At 35.8% G+C, this 27,724-nt stretch overlaps 2 protein-coding genes across 3 annotated transcripts in view; one reads left to right on the top strand and one right to left on the bottom strand.

The window, feature by feature from the left end:
* The window catches only part of LOC133662365 (uncharacterized), a 149,611-nt gene that overhangs the window by 106,104 nt on the left and 15,783 nt on the right, over positions 1-27,724 (top strand). The window contains exons 9-10 of the mRNA XM_062066295.1: positions 5,341-5,447; positions 20,495-20,610. Coding sequence (XP_061922279.1) covers positions 5,341-5,447; positions 20,495-20,610 — 223 coding nt within the window. The remainder of the gene's footprint in view (positions 1-5,340; positions 5,448-20,494; positions 20,611-27,724) is intronic.
* Positions 25,864-27,724, bottom strand: part of slc38a4 (solute carrier family 38 member 4) — a 132,571-nt gene continuing 130,710 nt past the window's right edge. For both annotated transcript variants that reach the window (XM_062066293.1, XM_062066292.1), the window contains exon 16: positions 25,864-27,724. This exon is cut by the window's right edge and continues 2,376 nt beyond it. The gene's annotated coding sequence lies outside the window, so the exon portion shown is untranslated.

Raw genomic sequence — 27,724 nt, forward strand, 5'->3', positions numbered from 1 at the left:
TCATCCTGCTAACGTTTTATCCTAGTATTTTTCTCGCTAAATTTGAATGTTTAAAGCTAAAAATCATCAATTTTGATACTTGGAACCATCATGAAAGTATGCTAACATCTCTGATATTAGCATGCTAACATTTTATGCTAGCTGTTCAGCTAATTTAGATAGATGGATACTTTATTGATTCCTTCAGGAGAGTTCCCTCAGGAACATTTTCATTCCAGCAGCACACTACCATGTAGAACAGATCACTGGCAACCACAGACTGGTTGTGATAGTGATTGGAGCACATACTTGTTGGTCACAAAAAATATTCATGAAGTTTGGTTCTTTTATGAATTTATTATGGGTCTACTGAAAATGTGAGCAAATGTGCTGGGTCAAAAGTATACATACAGCAATGTTAATATTTGCTTACATGTCCCTTGGCAAGTTTCACTGCAATAAGGCGCTTTTGGTAGCCATCCACAAGCTTCTGCTTGAATTTTTGACCACTCCTCTTGACAAAATTGCTAAATATGTTGGTGTTCTGACATGGAGTTGTTTCTTCAGCATTGTCCACACGGACTTTGGGAAGGCCATTCTAAAACCTTCATTCTAGCCTGATTTAGGCATTCCTTTACCAATTTTGACGTGTGTTTGTGGTCATTGTCCTGTTAGAACACCCAACTGCGCCCAAGACCCAACCTCCGGGCTGATGATTTTAGCTTGTCCTGAAAAATTTGCCTCCTTTTTCATTGTCCCATTTACGCTCTGTAAAGCACCAGTTCCATTGGCAGCAAAACAGGCCCAGAGCATAATACTACCACCACTATGCTTGACGGTAGGCATACATATTGCTGGGTATTGTGGCCAAACAGCTCAAATTTTGTTTCATCTGACCACAGAACTTTCCTCCAGAAGGTCTTATCTTAGTCCATGGGATGTCAGATGAAACAAAAATTTAGCTGTTTGGCCACAATACCCCTGTGATGAGGTGGCGACTTGTCCGCCCGATTGTAGCTGAGATAGGCTCCAGCGCCCCCCGCGACCCCGAAAGGAATAAGCGGTAGAAAATGGATGGATGGATGGATGGCCACAATACCCAGTAATATGTTTGGAGGAGAAAATGTGAGGTCTTTAATCCCAGGAACACCATGTCTACCGTCAAGCATGGTGGTGGTAGTATTATGCTTTCGGCCTGTTTTGCTGCCAATGGAACTGGTGCTTTAAATGGGACAATGAAAAGGATGATTACTGTATTTTTCGGACTATAAGTCGCTCCAGAGTATACGTCGCACCGGCCGAAAATGCACAATAAAGAAGGAAAAAAACATATATACGTTGCACTGGAGTATAAGTCGCATTTTTTGGGGAAATTTATTTGATAAAATACAACAACTAGAATAGACATTTGAAAGGCAATTTAAAATAAATAAAGAATAGTGAACAACAGGCTGAATGAGTGTACGTTATATGAGGCATAAATAACCAACTGAGAAGGTGCCTGGTATGTTAACGTAACATATTATGGTAAGAGTCATTCAAATAACTATAACATATAGAACATGCTATACATTTACCAAACAATCTGTCACTCCCAATGGCTAAATCCCATGAAATCTTTTTCCTCTGTGTCGCCTCTGGTATGCGCCGCTAGCGTCCTTTCTTTCTGCTGCTCGATTGCTGTTCTCTGCAGCATATTTCACTACATCCAGCTTGTAATCGGCAGTATATGATTTCCTTTTCGGTGCCATTTTAGTTCAGTCCTTCTCAGTTTTTATAAGTTAATGCGATTGTTGATGTGATCCATTTTAATAGCTCCGGCAGTAGCGTATAGCATATAGCAGTTAGCATATCATGACCCACAATGCACTTCTGCCATGACTCGCCCCCGCCAAATTCTTATTGGTTGGCGTGTGAGTGACGATTGCTGACGTGTGTGTGACGATTGCTGACATTTTTTTCGTCACTCACACGAATGAGATAAATAATATTATTTGATATTTTACAATAATGTGTTAATAATTTCACACATAAGTCGCTCCAGAGTATACGTCGCACCTACGGCCAAACTATGAAAAAAACGTTGACTTATAGTCCGAAAAATACGGTACCTCCAAATTCTTCAGGACAAGCTAAAATCATCAGCCCGGAGGTTGGGTCTTGGGCGCAGTTGGGTGTTCCAAAAGGACAATGACCCCAAACACAGGTCAAAAGTGGTAAAGGAATGGCTAAATCAGGCTAGAATGAAGGTTTTAGAATGGCCTTCCCAAAGTCCTGACTTAAAGGTGTGGACAATGCTGAAGAAACAAGTCCATGTCAGAAAAGCAACACATTTAGCTGAACTGCACCAATTTTGTGGTCAAAAATTCAAGCAGAAGCTTGTGGATGGCTACCAAAAGTGCCTTATTGCAGTGAAACTTGCCAAGGGACATGTAAGCAAATATTAACATTGCTGTATGTATACTTTTGACCCTCACATTTTCAGTAGACCCATAATAAATTCATAAAAGAGGCAAACTTCATGAATGTTTTTTTGTGACCAACAAGTATGTGCTCCAATCACTCTATCACAAAAAAATAAGAGTTGTAGAAAGTACTGGAAACTCAAGACAGCCATGACATTATGTTCTTTACAAGTGTATGTACACTTTTGATTGAGACTGTATGTTGACCTACATTAGATTGCTTTTAGCTGCTTTCATCACTCTTAATGGAGGCAAGTGCTGAAGAAAGAAACCATAGCACAGAGAAGCACACAGGAAGGACTAACTTAGTTGACTTCAGCAACGACGGGATCACCTTCGGGATACATTTCAAAACTCACAGCTGAGTAAACATACTGTCAATTCACCGACTGAATCGTTCTTTTATGAAGCGTTTATTATAAATTCTTTAGTACAATAACATCACAAAGAGCATACATATTTCCCCCCGGCGGTGAGTGTTTGTCTTTATTAAAACAACGCAGGTAAGCTGTTTTAAATGACAACTGTACGTTCTTGACAAATCCCTTTGAAACATGAATCAATTGTGTTGTAATAATATTGTGTGTGTAGTCAATAACGTGCACGGCTCTAGTAAATACCAAGAAGTAAATACTTGTGTTGCAATATACAGTATTAGAACATGTCCTTGGCTGAGGACAATGTGTTTCCTGCATGGACACCATTATCAGCAGAGGGATTGCACTGTGTCATAAACGTTTTAGATGCTATCTAATCAACAGGAAACAAGACAGATAGCGCCATCAAACACCATGAGAATGGCTGTAAGACGTCCTGACGGAAGTACAAACCCCAAAACCAGTGAAGTTGGCACCTTTTCAACCTATATTCAATTGAATAGACTGCAAAGACAAGATATTTAATGTTCAAACTGGAAAACTTTTGTTATTTTTTGCAAATATTAGCTCATTTGGAATTTGATGCCTGCAACATGTTTAAAAAAAAGCTGGCACAAGTGGCAAAAAAGACTGAGAAAGTTGAGGAATGCTCATCAAAGACTTATTTGGAACATCCCACAGGTAAACAGGCTAATTGGGAACAGGTGGGTGCCATGATTGGGTATAAAAGCAGCTTCCATGAAATGCTCAGTCGTTCACAAACAAGGACAGGGCGAGGGTCACCACTTTGTCAACAAATGCCTGAGTAAATTGTTTAAGAACAACTTTTCTCAACCAGCTATTGCAAGGAATTTAGGGATTTCACTATCTAAGGTCCGTAATGTTATCAAAAGGTTCAGAGAAATCACTGCACGTAAGCCATGATATTATGGACCTTGGATCCCTCAGGCAGTACTGCATCAAAAAGCGACATCAGTGTGTAAAGGATATCACCACATGGGCCCAGGAACACTTCAGAAAACCACTGTCAGTAACTACAGTTCATCGCTACATCTGTAAGTGCAAGTTAAAACTCTCCTATGCAAAGCCAAAGCCATTTATCAACAACACCCGGGAACGCCGCCGGCTTCGCTGGGCCCGATCTTATCTAAGATGGACTGATGCAAAGTGGAAAAGTGTTCTGTGGTCTGACGAGTCCACATTTCAAATTGTTTTTGGAAACTGTGGACGTCGTGTCCTCCGGAACAAAGAGGAAAAGAACCATCCGGATTGTAATGGGTGCAAAGTGTAAAAGCCAGTATCTGTGATGGTATGGGGGTGTATTAGTGCCCAAGACATGGGTAACTTACACATCTGTGAAGGCACCATTAATGCTGAAAGGTACATACAGGTTTTGGAGCAACATATGTTGCCATCCAAGCAACGTTATCATGGACGCCCCTGCTTATTTCAGCAAGACAATGCCAAGCCACGTGTTACATCAACGTGGCTTCATAGTAAAAGAGTGCGGGTACTAGACTGGCCTGCCTGTAGTCCAGACCTGTCTCCCATTGAAAATGTGTGGCGCATTATGAAGCCTAAAATACCACAACGGAGACCCCCGGACTGTTGAACAACTTAAGCTGTACATCAAACAAATCCACTTCAAAAATGTGTCTCCTCAGTTCCCAAATGTTTACTGAGTGTTGTTAAAAGGAAAGGCCATGTAACAGTGGTAAAAATGCCCCTGTGACAATTTTTTTGCAATGTGTTGCTGCCATTACATTCTAAGTTAATGATTATTTGCAAAAAAAATGAAGTTTCTCAGTGTGAACATGAAACATCTTGTCTTTGCAGTCTATTCAATTGAATATACCGGTAAGTTGAAAAGGATTAGCAAATCATTGTATTCTGTTTTTATTTACCATTTACACAACGTGACAACTTCACTGCTTTTGGTTTTGTACTTTATACCAGTGGTTCTTAACGATAGAAGTACATCCTAGAAGTACACTTAAAAAAAAAAAAAAAAAAAAGAAGTACACCAGCCAGCACTATGTCATTATGCTAACGTTTTATACTAGCTTTTTAGCTACATTTGTTTGTTTCAACCTCCAAAATCATGGATTTTGATACTTGGTTCCATCTTAACATCCCTAATATTAGCATGCAAAAATGCAACAAAGTTGTGGTACGTATGGGCCGCAGCAGTACTCAGTTGTAATACACTCTTCCACCACTTGTGGCAGTAATGACAATATCAAACGAACAGAAGTCTGGAGAAAAAGTCATAGAAACATTTCTTAAGCGCAAAAATTATAAGGTATTTTTTTCAACTTTTTTGTGGCTAAAAGCAGTTCTTTGTTCTCTTCTCCAGAGAAGATTAAAGGGCTTTGATTTGTTTTGACTTCTTGTCCTCTTGACAGGGTCGACCCGCTGCACCCTGACACATCTTGGCGGAGGTCAAGACCGTCCTCTACATGTCATCCCCGGGGTGAGCGTGCTCAACCTCTCGCACTAAAACGCCGTTTCTCCCGTAGTGTCGCCATGTTTCCCCCGTTTGAAGCGTGCGCCAGTGGCACCCCACCTGCCACTCTGATCCTGGACACCCGTCCGCCTCCAGCGGCCTGCACGTACCTGAGAGGAGGTGAGTCACTGGAAACTGAAGGTCGTGGCAAGGTCATTTGGAGCACCTCGGTGAAGCATCTACTTACGCAACTCCTTGGAAGTCTTGGAGACACGCCTGAGCCTGCGAGCCCACAGCTTTGATGTAGCAAGCTGCTTGCGGTGTAGCTTGCTGCAATTCTCAAAAAACTAACAAAAAAGTTGAGGTTTTGTTTGCAATGTAGCTACAAAAACAGCTTGTTCCTGATTACACGCATTAATTACAGCACAGAAACAACAAACATGAATTGCGAGCAAACATTCTTATTTTCTTCATATCATCAATTTCACGGACTGCAAATGTTGATATCGGTGGTCGCCATACGGAGTCAAAAACTGTTTTGGGGATGCAGAATGAGACACGGTATATCTAGCAGGCACAAGACATTACAACAACGTTGAGAACTTGTTGACATTTATTCAATGTCGGGTTGTGACGTTGATTTGACATTTGAAATTTGGTCATTTCCCAACCAATATTCTACAACACAAATACAACGTTGAAACAACATGCTTTTTGACAACGTTTAATCAATGTTGGGTTGTGATTTTGATATGACATTCAAATTTGGTCATTTCTCAACCAAAATTCTTCAACACAAATACAACGTTGAAACATGCTTTTTGACGACATTATTCAATGTTGGGTTGTGACATTTATTTGACCATTGAAATGTGGTCTTTTCCCAACCAATATTCTACGACACAAACACAACATGGAAAAAACAAGCTTTTTGACAACCTTTATTCAATGTCAGATTGGGACGTTGATTTGACCGTTGAAATGTGGTTAATTTCCCAACCAATATTCTACAACACAAATACAACGTTGAAAAAATACGCTTCTTGACTACGTTTAATCAATGTCAGGTTCTGACGTTGATTTGACAATTGAATTTTTGTCATTTCCCAACCAATATTCTACAACTTAAATACAATGTTGAAACAACATGCTTTTTGACAGCATTTATTGAATATCGGGTTGTGACGATGATTTGACCATTGAAATTTGGTCATTTTTTACCCAATATTCTACAACACAAATACAACGTTGAAACAACATGCTTTTTGACGACGTTTATTCAATTTCAGGTTGTGACGTTGATTTGACAATTGAAATTTGGTAATTTCCCAACCAAAATTCTTCAACACAAATACAACGTTGAAACAACATGCTTTTTGACGACATTTTTCAATGTTGAGTTGTGACGTTTATTTGACCATTGAAATTTGGTCATTTCCCAATTTTCTACGACACAAACACAACATTGAAAAAACATGCTTTTTGACAACTTTTATTCAATGTCAGATTGGGACGTTGATTTGACCGTTGAAATGTGGTCATTTCCCAACCAAAATTCTTCAACACAAATACAACGTTGAAACAACATGCTTTTTGACGACATTATTCAATGTTGAGTTGTGACGTTTATTTGACCATTGAAATTTGGTCTTTTCCCAACCAATATTCTACGACACAAACACAACATTGAAACAACATGCTTTTTGACAACCTTTATTCAATGTCAGATTGTGACCTTGATTTGACCGTTGAAATGTGGTCATTTCCCAACCAATATTCTACAACACAAATACAACGTTGAAAAAAATATGCTTTTTGACAACGTTTAATCAATGTTGGGTTGTGATTTTGATATGACATTGAAATTTGGTCATTTCCCAACCAAAATTCTTCAACACAAATACAACGTTGAAACAACATACTTTTTGACGACATTATTCAATGTTGGGTTGTGACGTTTATTTGACCATTGAAATTTGGTCATTTCCCAAGCAATATTCTACGACACAAACACAACATGGAAAAAACAAGCTTTTTGACAACCTTTATTCAATGTCAGATTGGCACGTTGATTTGACCGTTGAAATGTGGTAATTTCCCAACCAAAATTCTTCAACACTAATACAACGACATTCAAATTTGGTAATTTCCCAACCAAAATTCTACAACACAAATACAACGTTGAAAAAATATGCTTTTTGACTACGTTTAATCAATGTCAGGTTCTGACGTTGATTTGACCATTGAATTTTTGTCATTTCCCAACACAAATACAACGTTGAAACAACATGCTTTTTGACGACATTTTTCAATGTTGAGTTGTGACGTTTATTTGACCATTGAAATTTGGTCTTTTCCCAACCAATATTCTACGACACAAACACAACATTGAAACAACATGCTTTTTGACAACCTTTATCCAAAGTCAGATTGTGACGTTGATTTGACCGTTGAAATGTGGTCATTTCCCAACCAATATTCTACAACACAAATACAACGTTGAAAAAATATGCTTTTTGACTACGTTTAATCAATGTCAGGTTCTGACGTTGATTTGACCATTGAATTTTTGCCATTTCCCAACCAATATTCTACAACTTAAATACAATGTTGAAACAACATGCTTTTTGACAGCATTTATTCGATATCGGGTTGTGACGATGATTTGACCATTGAAATTTGGTCATCTTTTACCCAATATTCTACAACACAAATACAACGTTGAAACAACATGCTTTTTGACGACGTTTATTCAATTTCAGGTTGTGACGTTGATTTGACAATTGAAATTTGGTAATTTCCCAACCAAAATTTTTCAACACAAATACAACGACATTCAAATTTGGTAATTTCCCAACCAAAATTCTTCAACACAAATACAACGTTGAAACAACATGCTTTTTGACAACATTATTCAATGTTGGGTTGTGACGTTGATTTGACCATTGATATTTGGTCATTTTCCAACCAACAACATGGAACCAACGTTGGACATCAACGTTGTCTCACTCTACAGATACAACTATTTTGCAATGTTGTTTCAAAGTCAGTTTTAAAGGACATGTACGTGTAATCAACGTTGTATCAATGTCTTGTGCCTGCTGAGATAATATGACTTTTTTCTGCGGGAGAAATTGATGTGGCCGCCATAGACATAACACAGGCTGGACTGTATTTAGTGGGTAATACATACATGGTAGTCATCAGTTAACATGATTTGTCATTTGTGTGTCCGTCTGGTGTTGTTGGAGAAATGACACAAGCAGATGAAAATAGCGTCTGGACTCACCAGGGAGCAGAGCTCACATATCTGAACGTAACATTGGAGGTGACTCATTGACTTGTTCAGGGTTTTGTAACCCTCATCCCCCAAACATGCTGCATGCAGACCTCATAAGTATCTTTCATAGAGATGGACCCATATGATTTTTTCAGGGCCGATATCGATTATTAGTAGTCAGGCAGGCCGATAAGCGGAATTTTAAGGCACCATTCATTTTAGTTCAGTTCAGGAACTTAAGGTTAAATGTCAGTGTTTATCTGTAAATAACAATATATAAATAATACATGTCAGTGTTTATCTGTAAATAACAATGTATAAATAATAAATGTCAGTGTTTATCTGTAATTAACCATGTATAAATAATAAAAGACAGTGTTTATCTGTAAATAACAATACATCAATAATAAATGTCAGTGTTTATCTGTAAATAACAATATATAAATACAAATGTCAGTGTTTATCTGTAAATAACAATATATCAATAATAAATGTCAGTGTTTATCTGTAAATAACAAAATAATAAATACCAGTGTTTATCTGTAAATAACAATATATCAATAATAAATGTCAGTGTTTATCTGTAAATAACAATATATAAATCAGACCTGGGCATTCTGCGGCCCGCGGGCCGCATCCGGCCCTTTGTGCGTCCCTGTCCGGCCCGCGTGAGGCCAATTATAAATTACAAAATAAATTTTAAAAAGTATCTATGTCGAGTGTGCAATACAACGGTGCTGCTTTTGTTTTGAAAGGCGTTATTTGTATTACTTCCGTGTGGACGTATGCGTGTGCGTGATTGTGAGTGAATGTGAACAGCTGCAATCACAAATTACAAAATAAAGTTGAAAAAACATCTATGCCGTGCGCGCAATACAACTGTGCTGCTTTTATTTTGAAAAGTATTATTTATGGGCGTGTGTAACCTGCGAGTGAAGGTGCACATGCAGCGACAAGTGATGCGCGGTTTACACCCGAGACGCTAAAAAGAGAAAAGTTGATGAAGAATGGCGTGTTTCCAACAAGACGTGGACTGCAAAGCAACGTTCCCTCTAAGGTGCGTGCCTGCGCAATTGCGCACTGCTCAAGCGTCCTCTGCGCGCAGAAAATATATGCCGCGCACCAAATCAAATCCCATCTGAATTCTAAACAAAATAAACATATTTATTCTATGTAATTTTGCAATGCAACTTTGAGTGACAGTGACAACAAACGGCCCTAACTGTGTTCGTCAACACCGTTCAATTGAACACCGTTCAATTATTGTAACGTCTATCGAGATGCTTCGAGGACAGGAATTATATCGATCACTTTATTGAGCAAAACTGTTTATATTCGGCCATAACCACACCAAAAACATGAGTAAAACAATTCTATCTCGAAAAACTAGTCATTTTCTGCCGTACAAACCAGGCCAAAACCAACTTGTCATCTGTCACCAACATGCATACCACTAAACCACTGGTGCGTTTATGGCCACACAAAAAGTCGGACAACTCAAACACCACACAAAGTTACACTGACTCCTCAGTCATACGTGTGCTTATTTTGCTGTCATTTATTATTAATGTTAATTTATTTATATTAGTCATGGAATGCTGTTACACACACTATGTTGAAGTATTACTATTATTATTAATTATTATTATTATTATTATTATTATTATTTATCTTACGGTATATATCAAAAATAATATTGAGCAAAATTTAATTGAAATATTGTCGATGTGGCCCTCCAGCAGTGCTCGGGTTGGTCATGCGGCCCCCGGTAAAAATTAATTGCCCACCCCTGATATAAATGATACATGTCAGTGTTTACCTGTAAATAACAATATATCAATACAAATGTCAGTGTTATCTGTAAATAACAATATATAAATAACAAATGTCAGTGTTTATCTGTAAATAACAATATATCAATAATAAATGTCAGTGTTTATCTGTAAATAACAATTTATAAATACAAATGTCAGTGTTTATCTGTAAATAACAATATATCAATAATAAATGTCAGTGTTTATCTCTAAATAACAAAATAATAAATACCAGTGTTTATCTGTAAATAACAATATATCAATAATAAATGTCAGTGTTTATCTGTAAATAACAATATATAAATGATACATGTCAGTGTTTACCTGTAAATAACAATATATAAATAATAAATGTCAATGTTTACCTGTAAATAACAATATATCAATACAAATGTCAGTGTTATCTGTAAATAACAATATATAAATAACAAATGTCAGTGTTTATCTGTAAATAACAATATATCAATAATAAATGTCAGTGTTTATCTGTAAATAACAATATATAAATACAAATGTCAGTGTTTATCTGTAAATAACAATATATCAATAACAAATGTCAGTGTTTATGTGTAAATAACAAAATAATAAATATCAGTGTTTATCTGTAAATAACAATACATCAATAATAAATGTCAGTGTTTATCTGTAAATAACAGTATATAAATAATACATTTCAGTGTTTACCTGTAAATAACAATATATCAATAAAAATGTCAGTGTTATCTGTAAATAACAATATATCAATAATACATGTCAGTGTTTATCTGTAAATAACAAAATAATACATATCAGTGTTTATCTGTAAATAACAATATATCAATAATAAATGTCAGTGTTTATCTGTAAACAGTATATAAATAATACATTTCAGTGTTTACCTGTAAATAACAATATATCAATAAAAATGTCAGTGTTATCTGTAAATAACAATATATCAATAATACATGTCAGTGTTAATCTGTACATAACAATATATCAATAATAAATGTCAGTGTTTATCTCACGCCGACAACATGAACCCATCGACTTTAGCGTTAGCATTAGCATTCTGTTCACTAGGATTGAGGCTAATAACTACACAAATGGAGTGTCACTGACGATGTAATAATGTAAATAGTTCATATTTGATGGTACTTACCTTTATTTAACTTGTGTGCTGCCTCCTTTATTTCACATTTATCTAACAAAGTCAGAGTAGTAAGCAACTGAGGTTGTTGCTTCGAATCCGGCTTTGCACTCCTCCGTGAATACGTTTCAAAGAGTCCGTCCACTTCTCGTAGCTTCGCGTATCCAAATTAAGTTTTAAAACAATAATAACAATAAACTGCATAAAGACTGCGGCTGAGTAAAAACACTGCATTATCCTTTCCATCCTTTGTTACTGAGCTACTGTGTGGAACAATTTCCCTTGTGGATCAATAAAGTTTGTCTAAGTCTAAAATAGTTCCACTGATCAACGTTCTTCAGCAGAAAGATGCTCCACAAAAGTTCCTGTAAGTCGAAAGTTCCTTTTGTCCTCTCCGTTGTCAAGTTTGTTGTCATACAAACACACAATAAATAAGAAATAAACAAGTCGTCTCGCATAACTTTACTCTGCAATGGAGGTTGTGTGTTTGAAAAATACGTTTTAGGAACGCCCCCCAATGATGTTCAACCAATCAGCGTTCGACAGCATGACACGAAAAGATCTCTTGGAAAAGTCCCGCCTAGCTTGGAGGAACTTTGAAAGGTTCCTGAAGAACTAAATCTACCTGGGTAGTTTTTGGTGGAAACACAAGGGGAACCTTATTTAAGTGAGAAAAGGAAGCCGGAGAAGGGCCTAATGTTGTATTTTTAGTGTTAACATGAGCCGCTAAGTCGTGTGCTGATGCAAAGATGCTTGGAGGGAAGAGGCCAACGACTTGAGCATACCGTATTTTTCGGACTATAAGGCGCACTTAAAATCCTTTCATTTTCTCAAAACTCGACAGTGCGCCTTATAACCCGGTGCGCCTAATGTACGGAATAATTTTGGTTGTGCTTACCGACCTCGAATCAATTTTATTTGGTACATGGTGTAATGATAAGTGTGAACAGTAGATGGCTGTCACACATAAGATATATGTGTACACTGCAATATGACTCAAGTACAACACCAAAATTGTATATCTTCCATTGAAAATATACAACATTACACACGGCGCTCAAAAATCTATCAAAAGGTTTTAGTAGGACTTTGGTAAGCTATGAAGCCACACTGCTTGATGGATTGTACTGTGCTTCAACATATGAGTATTATTATGGTGTGTGTATAAGGTAAGACATATTATCTGGCGTTTTGTTTCGCAATATTATGCAAAAGAAACTTTTCTTACCTTCTGGTACCTGCTGATGTGTATTTGGGGTCTGCATAAGTCCTAAAAATTTGCGCGCGTCCGCCTTTGTGGTCCGTGTAGTGGATAAGCTTCTTCTTTTTCACTATCTTCTTGTTACGGGACATTCATCCTCCGCTGTCGCCATTTCTAATATAAAGTAGTGTAAAGTTCTTACTTATATCTGTCAGTAAACTCGCCATGAAAGCATAAAACATACCGGTGTAGTGAGTCTACATTATTCACCCAAGGAACTTTAGTTATTAGAGAGTTCCGGTCGGATGGTTTTTCATGAGACACATTTCCGGCGTTGTTGTTGTGTCCGGATGAGGAAATGCTGCTCTGTTATTGATTGAAGTCAAATCTGAATGTCATTAAAACAGTTAGCGCCATCTTTTGACACTTCCTCCACTCCCGTCCTTGCACGCTACACCGCTACAACAAAGATGACGGGGAGAAGACGCTGTCGAAGGTGAGCCACGTAAATAAGACCGTGAATTACTATGAATTGATTAACGTGGACCTCTACTAAAAAAAGTTGAAAAACTTATTGGGGTGTTACCATTTAGTGGTCAATTGTACGGAATATGTACTGTACTGTGCAATATACTAATAAAAGTTTCAATCAATCAAAAACGGCGCATCCTGAAGCGACTGTCAGAAAGTGACTTGAAGATGATGTGTAAAACATCATCTATGCAACATTTTGACCAAAGAACCACCATCACATGTTATGTAGACCACAAGGAAGTATTTTACATTTACAAAAAAAATAAACTGGGTAACACATGGCACACTGACTGATTGATTGATTGATTGATTGATTGATTGATTGATTGATTGATTAATTGAGACTTTTATTAGTAGATTGCACAGTACAGTACATATTCCGTACAATTGACCACTAAATGGTAACACCCGAGTAAGTTTTTCATCTTGTTTAAGTCGGGGTCCACTTAAATCAATTCATGGTATAAATATATACTATCATCATAATACAGTCATCACACAAGTTAATCATCATCAGAGTATATACATTGGATTATTTACATTATTTACAATCGGGGGGTGGGATGTGGAGGGGTGGGGGGGTTAGGTTTGGTTGATATCAGCACGTCAGTCATCAACAATTATATCATCTGAGAAATGGACATTGAAACCGTGTAGGTCTGACTTGGTTGGATATGTACAGCGAGCAGTGAGCTCAGAAAGCATAAGAACAAGTATATATATTTGATTATTTACATTTGATTAAGTAATTACAATCCGGGGAGGTGGGATGTGGTGGAGGGAGGGTGTTAGTCTAGGCTTGAAGTTGCCTGGAGCTGTTCTTTTAGTGAGGTTTTGAAGGAGAGTAGAGATGCACTTTCTTTTGACAAAGCTTAACCTATTGTTACTATAACAATCTACAAGGTTAATATAGGTTGCTTCTCTTTCTTCCCCTCCATTTTTCTGCATTCTTTTGTATCTCTAGTTATCGTTATGTATGTGTATTGTTGCATTTGAACAACTGTATTGTTGATAATAGAAGAAAATTATTGGTATTGTTCATTATCAATAGCGCTATTTCTATTGGTTTTTGTATTGCTCCATTTGTAGTGTAATAATGCTCATTGTCATTTTTGTATTATTATTTATTTTGCTAACTGCTCCTTTGCTATCACTTTTACCATTATATTTGACCATGTCATATTTGCTGATGTTGCTCTATTGTTGTTGTTATTGTTATTGTTGTGTTTGCTGTTGTTGTTTTTGTGTCTCTGCCTTATGTCCCACAATTTCCCCCCTCTGTCTTCCTTTTTTTCTCTTTCTATCCCCTCCTGCTCCGGCCCGGCTGCACCAAATGATAATATAAATACATTTAATAAAGTCAAATACAAATAAGGCAACAAGAGTAGGATCCTACTGTGAGCGCTTTGAGTATCTAATAATAGAAAAGTGCGATATAAAATCTAATCCATTATTATTATTATTATTACACTTCTCTTTTGTAAAGTAAATCTGAACAGCCTATATGGGCATCTACATCAACTATATGTTTTACCTGAGAAGCTGACAGGACAAAAAAAAATAAATAATATGACCCCTTTAATGCGCCTTATATACCGTATTTTTTGGAGTATAAGTCGCTCTGGAGTATAAGTCGCACCGGCCGAAAATGCATAATAAAGAAGGAAAAAAAACATATATAAGTCGCACTGGAGTATAAGTCGCATTTTTGGGGGAAATTTATTTGATAAAAGCCAACACCAATAATAGACATTTGAAAGGCAATTTAAAATAAATAAAGAATAGTGAACAACAGGCTGAATAAGTGTACGTTATATGAGGCATAAATAACCAACTGAGAAGGTGCCTGGTATGTTAACGTAACATATTATGGTAAGAGTCATTCAAATAACTATAACATATAGAACATGCTATACGTTTACCAAACAATCTGTCCCTCCTAATCGCTAAATCCCATGAAATCTTATACGTCTAGTCTCTTACGTGAATGAGATAAATAATATTATTTGATATTTTACGCTAATGTGTTAATAATTTCACACATAAGTCGCTCCTGAGTATAAGTCGCACCCCCGGCCAAACTATGAAAAAAACTGCGACTTATAGTCCGAAAAATACGGTATACGCTGAAATCACACATGCTATTAGCTAATAACAAATTGGGGATTAAAGGCAGGCGCCAAATTTTATCGACGTGACCAACAAAGCAACTTCAGCTGTTACCGTGACGCCACCACAACTGGCAGCTGCTGCTGCAGAAAAAATATATGTATAAATTGTCAGATTAAACAGTCTTGTTATGCGCCAATTGTAAACCACCAGAGAGTAACAGTTGATGTAAACTTTTTTAACTCTAGTTTTCACGTTATTAACGTGTTATTATTCATAACCATCCTCCCCGCAACGTTTGTGCTGCAAACATTTTTTGTCCAACTATTCCCGTTTTTATGCAATTACGGGGTTTTCTGCGAGTCAATAAAAAGCATTAAAAGTCGTTAAAGGTAATTTTCAAAAATTAAGAACTTTAATTGAATTAAAAAGCATTAAATTCAAAGAAAAAAAATGATACGCTGAAATCACACATGCTATTACCTAATAACAAATTGGGGATTAAAGGCAGGTGCCAAATTTTATCGACGTGACCAACATAGCAACTTCAGCTGTCACTGTGACGCCACCACAATTGGCAGCTGATACCACTAAAGAAAAAATATATATATTGTCAAAATAAACAGTCTTGTTGTGCGCCAATTGTAATCCACCAGAGAGTAACAGTTGATGTAAACTTTTTAAACTATAGTTTTTATGTTATTAATGTGTTATTATTCAAAACCTGGTCAACTTTTTAACTATAGTTTTTATGTTATTAATGTGTTATTATTCAAAACCTGGTCAAATTTTTAACTATAGTTTTTATGTTATTAACGTGTTATTATTCATAACCATCCGCCCCTGCAAACATTTCTGTCAAAGTCTTGTAGTTTTCATGTTACGAATGCGAAAACATACAAACTGCAACCAAGGAACGTCGGTGTTATTTTAACGTTTGCCAGGACAAATGTGTGCCTTCTCCTCCGAAAAATACGGTATGAAAATAGACCTGACTAGACCCGCTCATCGGCAGTGCGCCTTATAATCCGGAGCGCCCTATGGTCCGGAAAATACGGTACATTTTGACACTTTCGGGTCAGGGTGGAAGTGAAGCATCTTCCAGGCCAAGTGCTGAAGTTGTACTTGTGGGAACGCAACAACGTACAGTGCAGCGTGTTAATATTAGCAGACGTCTGATGTTGTGTAAGCAGATTTATGACAGAACCACGGGGAGAATGTGACCCGCATTCTGTGATGCTGCTGCTGCGCACTCTCTCGCCACACCCAACGCACCGACTCTTTCATATGCATCTCTTTTACTGTCTGACGACGTCGCAGCAGAGTCTTGTAGAAAGCTATCCTAGTGGCGAAGATGTCTGGCAAAGTTGTTTGACTGAGTTTGGAAGTATAGGTCATGCTAATTTGATATGTGGCAGTGATGAGGAGCAAATGCTTGGCAGTGGCCACTACTGGGGCAACAGGTGCAGGCCTCTGGCACAAGCACAACTCTGCTGATTTCTGGAGACAAAGTTGTGGTACTGGGCCTGTGGAGGACTTGGCAAGATAGCTAAGTCATGAACAGGCCTGTATTCTGACAAAGCCTTGCCTGATTAAAGGCGGGATTAAGGCTTCTTTAAGAGCCGTTCTTTTCAAAGAACCGTTGAAAAGACTGGTTCGTTGTTATAGGGTTGTTGTTGTTTTTTAGTTTTTTTTTACAAGGAAACAATCAATAATACACCAGATCAGTATAGTTAAAATTTACCCAAATACTACTTCATTTGTGGGAATTTATTCAGAAATATTGGTGTTGTGTTTTCGTTGTAAACAGTCAGGAAGTGGCGGTGCCATATTTCCACGCTTTGACCGTGACATCGCTAGCTTCAGTTTTCACTCACCCAAAAAAAGGTTTTAGCACAAAAGTATTTTTGAAAAAAATACACAAATAGTAAGAAAAAAGTATAAATACAAGTAGATAAAAAATTAGGAGATAATAAAAATATGAGGACAAAATTGTACTACTCTACCTGGTGTGTGTATGCTTGAACTAGTGTGTGTGTGTGTGTGTGTGTATGTACTGTATATATATATATATATATATATATATATATATATATATATATATATATATATATATATATATATATATATATATATACACTACCGTTCAAAAGTTTGGGGTCACCCAAACAATTTTGTGGAATAGCCTTCATTTCTAAGAACAAGAATAGACTGTCGAGTTTTAGAAGAAAGTTCTCTTTTTCTGGCCATTTTGAGCGTTTAATTGACCCCACAAAAGTGATGCTCCAGAAACTCAATCTACTCAAAGGAAGGTCAGTTTTGTAGCTTCTGTAACGAGCTAAACTGTTTTCAGATGTGTGAACATGATTGCATAAGGGTTTTCTAATCATCAATTAGCCTTCTGAGCCAATGAGCAAACACATTGTACCATTAGAACACTGGAGTGATAGTTGCTGGAAATGGGCCTCTATACACCTATGTAGATATTGCACCAAAAACCAGACATTTGCAGCTAGAATAGTCATTTACCACATTAGCAATGTATAGAGTGTATTTCTTTAAAGTTAAGACTAGTTTAAAGTTATCTACACAGTGCTTTTCCTTCAAAAATAAGGACATTTCAATGTGACCCCAAACTTTTGAACGGTAGTGTAGATATATATTAGAGATGTCCGATAATATCGGAATGCCGATATCGGCCGATAAATGCTTTAAAATGTAATATCGGAAATGATCGGTATCGGTTTCAAAATTATCTGTATCGGTTTCAAAAAGTAAAATTCATGACTTTTTGTAAACGGAAGTAGGGAGAAGTACAGAGCGGCAATAAACCTTAAAGGCACTGCCTTTGCGTGCCGGCCCAGTCACATAATATCTACGGCTTTTCACACACACAAGTGAATGCAAGCATACTTGGTCAACAGCCATACAGGTCACACAGAGGGTGACCGTATAAACAACTTTAACACTGTTACAAATATGCGCCACACTGTGAACCCACACCAAACAAGAATGACAAACATATTTCGGTAGAACATCCGCACCGTAACACAACATAAACACAACAGAACAAATACCCAGAACCCCTTGCAGCACTAACTCTTCCGGGACGCTACAATATACACCCCCCGCTACCCTCTACCCCCCCCCCCCCCACACACACACACCTCAACCCCGCCCACCTCAACCTCCTCATGCTCTCTCAGGGAGAGCATGTCCCAAATTCCAAGCTGCTGTTTTGAGGCATGTTAAAAAAAATAATGCACTTTGTGACTTCAATAATAAATATGGCAGTGCCATGTTGGCATTTTTTTTTCCATAACTTGAGTTGATTTATTTTGGAAAACCTCGTTACATTGTTTAATGCATCCAGCGGGGCATCACAACAAAATTAGGCATAATAATGTGTTAATTCCACGACAGTATGTATCGGTTGATATCAGGATCGGTAATTAAGAGTTGTACAATATCGGAATATTGGATATCGGCAAAAAAGCCATTATCGGACATCTCTAATATATATATATATATATATATATATACAAACACCGTTTCCATATGAGTTGGGAAATTGTGTTAGATGTAAATATAAACGGAATACAATGATTTGCAAATCCTTTTCAACCCATATTCAATTGAATGCACTATAAAGACAACATATTTGATGTTCAAACTCATAAACTTTTTTTTTTTTTTTGCAAATAATAATTAACTTAGAATTTCATGGCTGCAACACGTACCAAAGTAGTTGGGAAAAGGCATGTTCACCACTGTGTTACATGGCCTTTCCTTTTAACAACACTCAGTAAAGGTTTGGGAACTGAGGAGACACATTTTTGAAGCTTCTCAGGTGGAATTCTTTCCCATTCTTGCTTGATGTACAGCTTAAGTTGTTCAACAGTCCGGGGGTCTCCCTTGTGCTATTTTAGGCTTCATAATGCGCCACACATTTTCAATGGGAGACAGGTCTGGACTACAGGCAGGCCAGTCTAGTACCCGCACTCTTTTACTATGAAGCCACATTGATGTAACACGTGGCCTGGCATTGTCTTGCTGAAATAAGCAGGGGCGTCCATGGTAACGTTGCTTGGATGGCAACATGTTGCTCCAAAAGCTGTATGTACCTTTCAGCATTAATGGCGCCTTCACAGATGTGTAAGTTACCCATGTCTTGGGCACTAATACACCCCCCACACATGCTGGCTTTTACACTTTGCGCCTAGAACAATCCGGATGGTTCTTTTCCTCTTTGGTCCGGAGGACACGACGTCCACAGTTTCCAAAAACAATTTGAAATGTGGACTCGTCACACCACAGAGCACTTTTCCACTTTGTATCAGTCCATCTTAGATGAGCTCAGGCCCAGCGAAGCCGATGGCGCTTCTGGGTGTTGTTGATAAACGGTTTTCGCCTTGCATAGGAGAGTTTTGACTTGCACTTACAGATGTAGCGACCAACTGTAGTTACTGACAGTGGTTTTCTGAAGTGTCCCTGAGCCCATGTGGTGATATCCTTTACACACTGATGTCACTTTTTGATGCAGTACCGCCTGAGGGATCCAAGGTCACGGGCATTCAATGTTACGTGCAGCGATTTCTCCAGATTTTCTGAACCTTTTGATGATATTACGGACCGTAGATGGGGAAATCCCTAAATTCCTTGCGATAGCTGGTTGAGAAATGTTGTTCTTAAACTGTTCAACAATTTGCTCACGCATTTGTTGACAAAGTAGTGACCCTCGCCCCATCCTTGTTTTTGAATGACTGAGCATTTCATGGAATCTACTTGTATACCCAATCATGGCACCCACCTGTTCCCAATTAGCCTGTTCACCTGTGGGATGTTCCAAATAAGTGTTTGATGAGTATTCCTCAACTTTCTCAGTCTTTTTTGCCACTTGTGCCAGCTTTTTTGAAACATGTTGCAGGCATCAAATTCCACATTTGTAAAAGATAACAAAAGTTTCTCAGTGTGAACATTAGATATCTTGTCTTTGCAGTCTATTCAATTGAATATAAGTTGAAAAGGATTTTCAAATCATTGTATTCTCTTTTTATTTACCATTTACACAACGTGACAACTTCACTGCTTTTGGGTTTTGTAATTTTTTAATCAAAATGTAAAAGTGTGATTATTATTAGATTTTGTATTTGTGTCTGACAGATCTGGTGGCCTTGCTGCACCAGGACATGAGATCAATGTCCGCTGACTCACCTATCACTTCTGGATATGAAACCTCCAACCTGTCCTTGCCAGCTCAGCCTGCGTGTCATCTTCCAGTATGTCCGCAAAGTCTCTACACTTATTCCAGTCGTGTGCACAGTGCCGCACAACGCTAGCATTCACACAACATTTCTGTTCATTGCTGTTTTTCCACTGAGGTTGTCAAACTTCCTGTTTGGGAACGTTGCGTGCGGGTGTTGCAAGTCATGGCTGGATGCGACCTGGACAAAAACTCCTATTTCCTTTGGTCTGAGTTCATCTTTTGCCAGACGCCAACCCCAACCTTTTCCACTGAAAAATCAAAACATGCGCAGCCATTTTGACATGTTTCATTTTCAAAACCAATACAATGGATCGATTTTTCAAGTTTGGTCCCAGTGTCAGTCATAAAAATGTTAAAAATAAGTCATATATACATTTTTTAAATTGTTCTATTCAATGCTTAAATCTCTAGATCAACTTCAGGTCTATCTGTGGCTATAAAGTTTTTTTGTTTGTTTTTTTATGACCTTTTGTCTAAACCTGTTTTTTCATGACAAAATCACAAAGTATGCAATATTTTACCCCCCAAAATGTGTTTATTGTGGAATATACACAAAACAGTTTTGTAAAATGAAAAAAAAATCCCACTAAAATTCCCATTCGTCCAAAAGGGTCCCACTTATAAAAGAGTCAACAGAAATCATACAATTTTCTTATTTTTTACTTTCAACACTTAAATCTTTAGATCAACTTCAGACCTATCCAGCAATTATCATTTTTTAATACATTTTTCATGTGTTTTTGTTTGTTTTATGTCCTTTTTGTCAACAAAAACCTTGATTTATTTTTATGGCAAAAACACAAATTACGTAATAATTTTCCCCAAAAATTTTAAAGTGGATTTTTCATGTGAAGTAATTGGAGCCTTCAACAGGTAAATAATTGATAACAACAATGATTTTGATTTTTTTCAATTATTATTATTATTTTTTTTTAAACAAAGACAGTTTCGTAAAATAAAAAATCCCACTAAAATTCTTAGGGATCCAAAAGGGTCCCACTTATAAAATAGTAAAAAATAAGTCATACATTTTTTTTTCAGTTTCAATGCTTAAAATTCTAGATCAACTTCAGATCTATACGTCGATTATACATTTTAATATTTTTTCATGTTTTTTTGTTTGTTTTATGTCCTCTTTGTCAACAAAAACCTGGATTTATTTTTATGGCAAAAACACAAATTATGTAATAATTTCCACCCAAAAATTTTAAAGTGGATTTTTTGATGTGAAGTAAATGGAGCCTTCAACAGGTCAATAACTCATAATAACATTGATTTTGATTCATTATTATGTATGTTTGTAAAATGAAAAAAAATCCCACTAAAGTTCTTAGGGATCCAAAAGGGTCCCACTTATAAAAGAGTAAAAAATAAGTCATACATTTTTTTTTCAGTTTCAATGCTTAAAATTCTAGATCAACTTCAGATCTATACGTCGATTATACATTTTAATATTTTTTCATGTTTTTTTGTTTGTTTTATGTCCTCTTTGTCAACAAAAACCTGGATTTATTTTTATGGCAAAAACACAAATTATGTAATAATTTCCACCCAAAAATTTTAAAGTGGATTTTTTGATGTGAAGTAAATGGAGCCTTCAACAGGTCAATAACTCATAATAACATTGATTTTGATTCATTATTATGTAAGTTTGTAAAATGAAAAAAAATCCCACTAAAGTTCTTAGGGATCCAAAAGGGTCCCACTTATAAAAGAGTAAAAAATAAGTCATACATTTTTTTTTTCACGTTCAATGGTTAAAATTCTATATCAACTTCAGATCTATACGTCGATTATACGTTTTTAATATTTTTTCATGTTTTTTTGTTTGTTTTATGTCCTTTTTGTCAACAAAAACCCTGGATTTATTTGTATGGCAAAAACACAAATTATGTAATTATTTCCACCCAAAAATTTTAAAGTGGATTTTTTGATGTGAAGTAATTGGAGCCTTCAACAGGTCAATAACTCATAATAACATTGATTTTGATTCATTATTATGTATGTTTGTAAAATGAAAAAAAAATCCTACTAAAATTTTTAGGGATCCAAAAGGGTCCCACTTATAAAAGAGTGAAAATAAATCACACATTTTTTTTTCATTTTCAATGCTTACATTTCTAAATCAACTTTCGATCCATACGTCGATTTTCCTTTTTAAAAAATATTTTTTCATGGTTTTTTTGTTTGCTTTATGTCCTTTTTGTCAACAAAAACCTTGATTTGAACAACCAAAAACACAAATTATGTAATAATTTTCCCTAAAATATTTCAAGTAACTGAAGCTTTCAACAGGTCAATAATTCATAACAACAATGATTTTGATTATTTATTTTTTTTGTAAAACAAAGACAGTTTTGTAAAAAAATACAAATCCCAGTAAAATTCTTAGGGATCCAAAGAATTCTTTTAAACGAGTGAAAAATAAGTCATACATTTTTTTTCCACTTGCAACGCTTAAATCTCTAGATCAACTTCAGATCTATACGACGATTATACATTTTTAATATTTAATAAAATTATGTTTTTTTGTTTGTTTTATGTACTTTTATCCACAAAAAGCTTGATTTATTATTACAAAAAACACAGATTATGTAATAATTTTCCCTAAAACATTTCAAAGTGTAGTATTTTGAATTTTTGATTGGACCCTTCAACAGGTCAATCATTTATAATATTGATTTTGAAAGAGACAAGCAATGGATGATTTTGATTCATTATTATTTTTTGAACAAAACAGTTTGGTAAAATGAAAAAAAAAAATTCCACTAAAATTCCCGTGCATCCAAAAGGGTCCCGCTTATGAAAGAGTAAAAAATAAATCATACGATTTTCTTATTTTTTTACTTGCAACACTTAAATCTGTAGATCAAATTCAGATCTATCAATTATCATAAAAAAAAAAATCATGTTTTTTTTGGTTTGCTTTATGTCCTTTTTGTCAACAAAAACCTTGATTTATTACAATGGCAAAAACACAAATTAGTAATAATTTCCCCTATATTTTTAAGTGTAATATTTGATGCGAAGTAAATGGAGCCTTCAACAGGTCAATAATTCATAACAACATTGACTTTAATTCATTATTTTCGTTATATAAAAAAAATAAAAACACTAAAATTCTTAGGAATCCAAGTGTCCCACTTTTAAGAGTAAAACATAATTCATAAAAAAAAAATTTCATTTTCAATGCTTACGTTTCTAGATCAAATTCAGATTTTTATGTCAATTATACGTTTTTAATATTTTTTCTTGTTTTTTGTTTGTTTTATGTCCTTTTTGTCAACAAAAACCTTGATTTATTTGTATGCAAACACACAAATTATGTAATCATTTTCCCCAAATATTTTTAAAGTGGAATTTTCATGTGAAGTAATTGGAGCCTTCAACAGGTCAATAATTCATAACATTGATTTTGATTCATTATTTTATTTTTAACAAAGTTTTGTTAAAAAAATAAAAACAATTCCAGTAAAATTCTTAGGGATCCAAAAGGATCTCACTTTTAAAAGAGTAAAAAAAGAAGTCATACTGTTTTTCCACTTTCAAAGCTTAAATCTCTAGATCAACTTTATAATGATGATTTATTTTTTTCCCCCACGTTTGCTTTATGTCCTTTTTTTGGAAAACAAAAACCTTGATTTATTTTTATGGCAAAAACACAAATTATGTAATAATTTTCCCAAAAATATTTCAAAGTGTAATATTTGATGTGAAGTAATTGGAGCCTTCAACCGGTCTATAATTCATAACAACATTGACTATGATTCATTATTTTTTCTAACAAAGACTGTTTCGTTATAAAAATAAATCCCACTAAAATTCTTTGGAATCCAAAAGTGTCCCACTTTTAAAAGAGTAAAAAATAAGTCATACATTTTTTTTTCATTTTCAATGCTTACGTTTCTTGATCAACTTCAGATCCTTATGTCAATTATACGTTTTTAATATTTTTTCATGTTTTTTTGTTTGTTTTATGTCCTTTTTTGTCAACAAAAACCTTGATTTATTTGTATGCAAACACACAAATTATGTGGAATTTTTTCACATGGAATTTTTCATGTGAAGTAATTGGCGCCTTCAATAGATCAATTATTCCTAACAACATTGATTTTGATTCATAATTTTATTTTTAACAAAGTTTCGTTAAAAAAAATCAAAAAAATCCCAGTAATATTCTTAGGGATCCAAAAGGATCTCTCACTTTTAAAAGAGTAAAAAATAAGTCATACTTCTTTTCCACTTTCAAAGCTTAAATCTCTAGATCAACTTTTAATGATAATTATTTGTTATTTTTCCACATCTTTTTGTTTGCTTTATGTCCTTTTTTTGGAGAACAAAAACCTTGATTTATTTTTATGGCAAAAACCCAAATCATGTAATAATTTTCCCCAAAATATTTCAAAGTGTAATATTTGATGTGAAGTTATTGGAGCCTTGAATATGTCAATAATTCATGACAACATGGATTTTGCAGCATTATTATTTTTGAGCAATGACAATTTTAAAGTAAAAAATGTTTTATCAGAATTAACATCGCAACTCTTCCACATCAATTTTCATTGGTTTGCTCTTTTATTCCACTTTTTTAATATTTTAATGTAATTTTGAGAATGTGCCGCACTTTGGACACCCCATGTTCTAGTCTAAACCCATTATGTAAGCGTTTTATGTACTCACAAGATTAGGACAAAAATGCCTTTTTTGAACAGTTTTTTATTCTTCATCATAAGGAAACAACGCCACTGATACAAAAACATCCCCTTTGTGGGTACTTCTTTTTTTTTTTTTTAACACAGTTCATTCCGACCCCCGCAGGATGCAAAGGCACTGCGTCAGGCGGCGTCAGGCTGGCGTCCATCCTCCGTGTAGCCCGTCGCCGTTCTTTTTGAACCAAACACTGAGGAGAACCGCTAAACCGGGAGCAGCAGCTTGGCTCCATCGTGCAAAAAGACTGAAGCAGGATGGAAACTTTCACCTGAGACGCTTGGAAGGGCAGGCATGTGGCACGAGGATTCGAACCCGAACAAGTCGGCGGCGGAGGAAGAAACATTCATTGTGAGGATTTGGGCTTGTAGCCTTCATTCAGGGTCCTTCTTCAGTCAGGATGGTTCAAGTAAGGCAGCAGGTGAGATCAGATCATTCTCTCCACCTGGAGCCCAAACCCAATAACGTGTTGTTTTGTTAAAACCCAATAGAATTCTCCGACCGCGACAGCAGGCTAATAATGTCAACATGATTTTCTACAAATGTACAATGAAATTGGAAAGCAAACGACTGTCATACAGCAAGACACCAAGTAACACCTCATACATCTTGATGTTCATAAACACTGAAGAGAGTGGAGAAAATACACATTATTTACAGAGCATGTACAAAAAGAACAACAAAAACACGCACATAGACACTATTTCATTTGAAATATCTACATGCCTCGCCTATTTAGATCCGCAAAGGATCCGTAAAATGTCGTCTACTTTGGCCGGACTTGTTGGCGGCCAAAAGAGGAGGGCCGTTCTATCCAAACAATCGCGGCCCATCGATGGAGGAGAAGGCACACATTTGTCCTGGCAAACGTTAAAATAACACCGACGTTCCTTGGTTGCAGTTTGTATGTTTTCGCATTCGTAACATGAAAACTACAAGAGTTTGACAGAAATGTTTGCAGGGGCGGATGGTTATGAATAATAACACGTTAATAACATAAAAACTATAGTTAAAAATTTGACCAGGTTATGAATAACAACACATTAATAACATAAAAACTATAGTTAAAAATTTGACCAGGTTATGAATAATAACACATTAATAACATAAAAACTATAGTTTAAAAAGTTTACATCAACTGTTACTCTCTGGTGGATTACAATTGGCGCACAACAAGACTGTTTATTTTGACAATATATATATATATTTTCTTTAGTGGTATCAGCTGCCAGTTGTGGTGGCGTCACGGTGACAGCTGAAGTTGCTATGTTGGTCACGTCGATAAAATTTGGCACCTGCCTTTAATCCCCAATTTGTTATTAGCTAATAGCATGTGTGATTTCAGCGTATAATTTTTTTTCTCGAATTTAATGCTTTTTAATTCAATTAAAGTTCTTAATTTTTGAAAATTACTTTTAACGACTTTTAATGCTTTTTATTGACTCACAGAAAACCCAGTAATTGCCTAAAAACGGTAATAGTTAGACAAAAAATATTTGCAGCACAAACGTTGCGGGGAGGATGGTTATGAATAATAACACGTTAATAACGTGAAAACTAGAGTTAAAAAAGTTTACATCAACTGTTACTCTCTGGTGGTTTACAATTGGCGCATAACAAGACTGTTTAATCTGACAATTTATACATATATTTTTTCTGTAGCGGTAGCAGCAGCTGCCAGTTGTGGTGGCGTCACGGTAACAGCTGAAGTTGCTTTGTTGGTCACGTCGATAAAATTGCCTGCCTTTAATCCCCAATTTGTTATTAGCTAATAGCATGTGTGATTTCAGCGTATACCGTATTTTTCGGACTATAAGTCGCAGTTTTTTTCATAGTTTGGCCGAGGGTGCGACTTATACTCAGGAGCGACTTATGTGTGAAATTATTAACACATTAGCGTAAAAATATCAAATAATATTATTTAGCTCATTCACGTAAGAGACTAGACGTATAAGATTTCATGGGATTTAGCGATTAAGAGTGACAGATTGTTTGGTAAACGTATAGCATGTTCTATATGTTATAGTTATTTGAATGACTCTTACCATAATATGTTACGTTAACATACCAGGCACCTTCTCAGTTGGTTATTTATGCCTCATATAACGTACACTTATTCAGCCTGTTGTTCACTATTCTTTATTTATTTGAAATTGCCTTTCAAATGTCTATTCTTGGTGTTGGCTTTTATCAAATAAATTTCCCCCAAAAATGCGACTTATATATGTTTTTTTCCTTCTTTATTATGCATTTTCGGCAGGTGCGACTTATACTCCGAAAAATACGGTACATTTTTTCCCCGCATTTAAAGCCATTAAAAGCCTTAATTGTTGCAAAATACCTTTAACGACTTTTAATGCTATTTATTGACCCGCGGAAACTCTGTAATAGCAGAAAAACTGTGCTGCCAACATTTTTTT

The sequence above is a fragment of the Entelurus aequoreus genome, linkage group LG12 (genome assembly GCF_033978785.1).
Source record: "Entelurus aequoreus isolate RoL-2023_Sb linkage group LG12, RoL_Eaeq_v1.1, whole genome shotgun sequence".
In the NCBI taxonomy this organism is placed as follows: domain Eukaryota; kingdom Metazoa; phylum Chordata; class Actinopteri; order Syngnathiformes; family Syngnathidae; genus Entelurus; species Entelurus aequoreus.